The sequence below is a fragment of the Rhagoletis pomonella genome, unplaced genomic scaffold (assembly GCF_013731165.1).
Source record: "Rhagoletis pomonella isolate Grant_MI unplaced genomic scaffold, Rhpom_1.0 Rhpom_scaffold_00001, whole genome shotgun sequence".
NCBI classification, from domain to species: Eukaryota; Metazoa; Arthropoda; class Insecta; order Diptera; family Tephritidae; genus Rhagoletis; species Rhagoletis pomonella.
In genome coordinates, this window is record NW_023458555.1 from 56,922,911 (window position 1) to 56,927,870 (window position 4,960).

The window sequence follows — 4,960 nt, forward strand, 5'->3', positions numbered from 1 at the left end:
TTGGTTTCACTTGGCATTTCCAATTGGCGTCAGTTGGTACAGAAGGGAAACGACTGGCGTCATTTGGTGAACTCGGTCAAAATCGCTTAGGCAGTTACAGCGACAAATAAGAAGAAGAAGAATTTTTAAGACAGACAATTTACTGGCTTTGCTTTGTGCGAAATATGTAGTAAGAAAAAAAGAGAAATTGAAAATGTTTATCAAATCGCACATGGGCCTTCGTTTTCCATTAAGAAACGGTAATCACATTATTGGAAAAGTTCTCTATTTGAAAAGCAAAAGAAATTGGCTGTGCAATGGCTATCAAATCGACTTATCCAAAAAACTTATCAGTTACTAATTTTTTGATAAGTTGATAAGTTTTCTTTTGATAAGTAAAAAGTTTAATACTTATCAACTTTACTTTCAAAAAAAAAAATAAAGCTTATCCAAAAGTTGTAAAGTGATTAGTGATAAGTTGGTGGTGCAATTGGGCCCTGGTAAGTCTACCATTGACCAGATTTTCACAGCACGTCAAAGCCTGGAGAAGATACTAGATAAGCAATTCGACAATACACCATCTTTTTGTCGATTTTAAAACTGCTTTTGATAGCATGAAGAGAAGTTGCTTGTATGACTCTTGCCACCAGGTGCTACTTTGGGCTCTCTACACGAACACAAATCACGCTCACAAGTCTTTCGTTATGCCCTTTCTTCTATATGGCGCAGAAACGTGGGTGATGTCTAATAAAGATGAGAAGGCTTTGGGTGCTTTCAAGAAAACTGTTCGCGTGGACGACGGGTATCGGAGAATATGTAATGTATAATGGCGTTTTCGTTTCTACAAAAAATGTTGCCTTCTCATTGCTCTCTTAGTATTTGTGCGTAGAGGGCAAATAGAAGGTAAATATTTTTGGTAGAAACGGAACGCCATAAGGTTTTTAACAACATTAACATAGTGAAGCGCATAAAAATACAAAGTTTGCGCTGGCTTGGAAATGGTGTACGCATGATGATGACTCTCCTTCGACTCCGCAATTTCGCACAATTCGTAGAAGAAGAGTCGACTATACGCTTTGTTATCTACTTTGAAGTGGATTTTTTGTATTACTTCGCTAGCTTATATAGAAAAGTTGCTAAGTCCATTCCTACAAATTTGAGGCAGAGAATAAATTTATAGATAAATTTTTCCCCGGTTAAGTCCGCCATTGCTATAGCCGATTGGATGCACGTTCGACGAGAACTATCGTGTTGGTCTCAAATTCGATCCATAAGGCACGAAAACTATTTTTTTTATATTATTAAGCAACAATATGGCTTTATTTTAATTTTGATGGTTACATACTACATATGTTTTCATTATTTATTAATACAAAGCATGATTACAAACAATAATACATAGATACTAGGGATATTTCGAATGTCATATTTTTCACATTCGCGAATGCGAATGCATATTTTCGCTTTCGCTGGAGGAATCTTAAATTATTTCTAGGTTGCTTATAAGAATTTCAGCAGTACTTATTGAAGGCCCATCTTGATATACTATATATGCTTGATATACTACTTAGAGCCGTTTTCTGAAGTAACCTTTATGTTTAAGGCTCACTTTTTATATAAAGGTTGGATTAAAAGTAAAGCTATGTCTAAAGTAAATCATTTCCATTATCGGTTTATGACGTATGTGTGTTTTTTGGATGTAAACCAAATTAAAACGGATAGTAAAATGCTTTACTTTAGACACAATGATAAGTTTTAATGCAACCTTTAAATATAAAGTGAGCTTTAATGTTACGGCCCTTAACCGTTTAGTGCCTGAAACTAAAAGCGGATGGTTGTCCGCACCTGATTAGACATACTAAGAGCCATTTCAATAATATTAGAGTGGACTCTTTGCCCATGTACACATTCGCATTCGCAAAATATTCGTATCCTTTGATGCGAATGCGAATGTGTAAAATGATGCAAATCATTCGCATTACGAATGCGAATGCAAATATTCGCAACATCCCTGATACATATAATATAGAAAGGCCCTAACTAATTTTCTTTCGAAATACAGCTTTGTAGAAAAGTGGGCCGATTACTTCTTAACCAGAATATAGAATTTAAAAATAATTGTTACAATATTAAATTACATACAGCCTTTAATAAAAAAGAGCGTTTGAAAGTTTGAACGAAATTTAGAACTAAAAAAATACTTTTTTTTGATTTTAAAATTAAAATGCCAACTAGGGCTTTTCTATATTAAGGTAACAATATGTATGTAAGTACATACATATAAATTATATACTATATAAATGCTTAATGATAAGTTCGTAAAATAAAATCAAAATTCATAATCATTTTTCAGTTCAAAGTCGTTTTTCACATTAAATACATGGATCGTGTTTATCGTTGAAATGGGCACATGTTATTTTAGGTCCACTACGTATTCTTGGTACGGGTATTCGGAAAAGATTACCCTTCGGCATGCAAACGCAAATTTTGTATTGAATACTGCCAGTGCGAAGACCGAATTCAGAACTGACGATAGGTATTTTATCCATATCTAGGTAAATACCAGCTCCAGCCTCTAAAATAACCAACCCTTCAGTTGAATTAACCAGCATATCATATGATTGTGACTGGAGCAAGATATTTGCTGCGTCTAAAGAAATCCCTTCTGAGCCTTTAAACGAAACTCCTAAATCTGCTTCCAAGTTAAGCGAACTATCTATGGGGCTTGCTATGCGGCTGGCACTTATAGTTTTTGCTAATAAGTTTCCAGAACCTGCTGGTATATTATAATGTGGTCGATGAGAAGTAAAAATAGTATCGCCGCTAGTCGAATATTTTACTTCAAAATTGTTAACTCCCTGAAATTGTATGCCCGACTGATCTAGTAACATGCGATTGTAAGCCTGGCCATTCTTGTGAAGGCGTACATAGACACCATCGTCACCAGTAATGCTAACTGGTTGATCAATAAAACCTTCAATTCGACCGGTTTGTTTGCTGTACACTCGGTCTAAATCAGTGTAACCGTAAAACTTTACCAGATCATGTTCGGGAATAATCTCTATTCCGCTAATGCCTCGTCCAAGATGCATTACAGCAAATATTGTAAGCATAAGTATGAGATTTCCTACTGTAAGTGTCAGTAGTATTATAAAAATTGTCCAAAATGCAAAACTTTTGCGGCCTTTTTTAATAGCTCCACTATTGCCGTCATCTAAGCCACAATGATACTCTTTTTTTATACAATTATCAACATTAGTTTGTAGATGAAGGTCTGATTCCATTGGAAGGGTAGCTGACATAGCGTTTTCTGAAGTTGCTTCATCAGTGTACGAAGGCGAAGGCCCGCGTACGAACGTATTTCCATAGTTTCGCATTGTTTAATTACAAATTGGATTAAACTCAGCCGCCGATTTTAACTTCAGAAATTTCTATTGAAGATGTTTACTTTTACTGTATACACAATTTTCTTAAATGAACAAGAACTGACAGAAAGTCATATTTTCTTAAACATCTTTAGTGCTCATGCGCGGAAATAAAAATATGTATGTAGAAATACTACTGTAATAATACTTATACAAAAGCAAATAGAACGGAAAAAGATAAAACACAACACAAATTTTCAAATGAGGTATATGTATTAAAATTCATATCGCACCCTTAATAAAAAACAGTCACAACTCAAAATGTTTGGACATTAATTTTTTCCCATAAAACAGTTCAAGGGCCATATTTCTAATGTCGACCAAAATTCTAATTCATCATTATCTTCTTTAATTAGAAATATACTAATAAAACTGTGTTGGTTTTGCTGCGTCGCTTGTGTAGCATCAAACGTTTTTGCCGTTCCAGAGCATTTGGGATTTTTTTAGTTGTGACTGTTTTTGATTTAGGGTGCGATATATGTACATATGTGTATGAATATATGTACATATGTACATATGTACATATGTAGATGTATATACCCTGCAGGAAATTGAATTCGTTTGAAATTAATTTATAAATTACTTTATTTTCAGTGGTAACTAATTAAAATTCTCACTATTTTACCTGCAACGAACTCATTTATTTAATATGGTGATGTCCTAGGAAGCAGTCAATTGCCTTTTGCTGCATGTATTTTCAACTACTTTAAAATGAATTCGGCTTAAACAACTTCAAAGTCAGTATGTTTGGTTTGAATACGCTTTAGTTCTGCACTTCACTGATGCCTTTTAATAACTAAGAAAAACCGAAATTAAAAAATTTAAAATTAAATGAGATTTGAACATGAACATTCTTGGCTGCGACCAATTGTAGCAAACATCTTTGCACGCTGAGCTACTGCCAGCCATGTAAATGTGCTTTCAAATATTCAATTTGAATTGTATGCAAGCAGCAAGTCGACTGTCCGACACTGCATTTTATTTCAACTACTTTAAAATGAATTGGTTTACACAACTTCAAAGTGAGTATATTTCTTTTGAATACGCTTGCATTCTGGACTTCACAGATGCTTTTTCATACTTCCAAGACACAAATTGTTTTTGGAGCAATAAGATTAAAAAAATTCGAAACATTTACTCATTGCATTTGTTTTAAAGTAGTCTTTCAATTAGTTGATTAAAAAAAAAAAAATCAATTGTTTCCGCCAGGGTATGTACACATGAAAATGTATGAAGGTATGTATGTATATTAGACCGTATCACACCGTATCACAAAAACATGGTCAATATGTTCCAAGCGATTTTGAACACGCGGAAAGGTGTTCGCGCAAAAATACTCTGGTCATGATTTTGTATACGCATGAAATTTTCGTTGGAAAATAATTTTTAAAGAAAATTTCAAAATTCGAAAAATAATTCCGAAGTTTTTTAAGTTCAAATTTTCATAAACAAACCGCTTATCCAAATTAAACAAGGTTGGTATCAAATGAAAGAGGACTTAAATACCCTGCAGGGAGTGACGTTAGCTTATACCTAACTTTAGTCTGTTTACGCGA

General features: G+C 33.9%; 1 protein-coding gene across 1 annotated transcript; it reads right to left on the minus strand.

The window, feature by feature from the left end:
• Positions 1-1,284: 1,284 nt before the first annotated feature.
• LOC118746498 lies at positions 1,285-3,460 on the minus strand. Its single transcript, XM_036480349.1, has one exon. The coding sequence runs from the start codon at positions 3,354-3,356 to the stop codon at positions 2,352-2,354; it is 1,005 nt and encodes a 334-aa protein (XP_036336242.1). The 5' UTR covers positions 3,357-3,460; the 3' UTR covers positions 1,285-2,351.
• Positions 3,461-4,960: the final 1,500 nt, after the last annotated feature.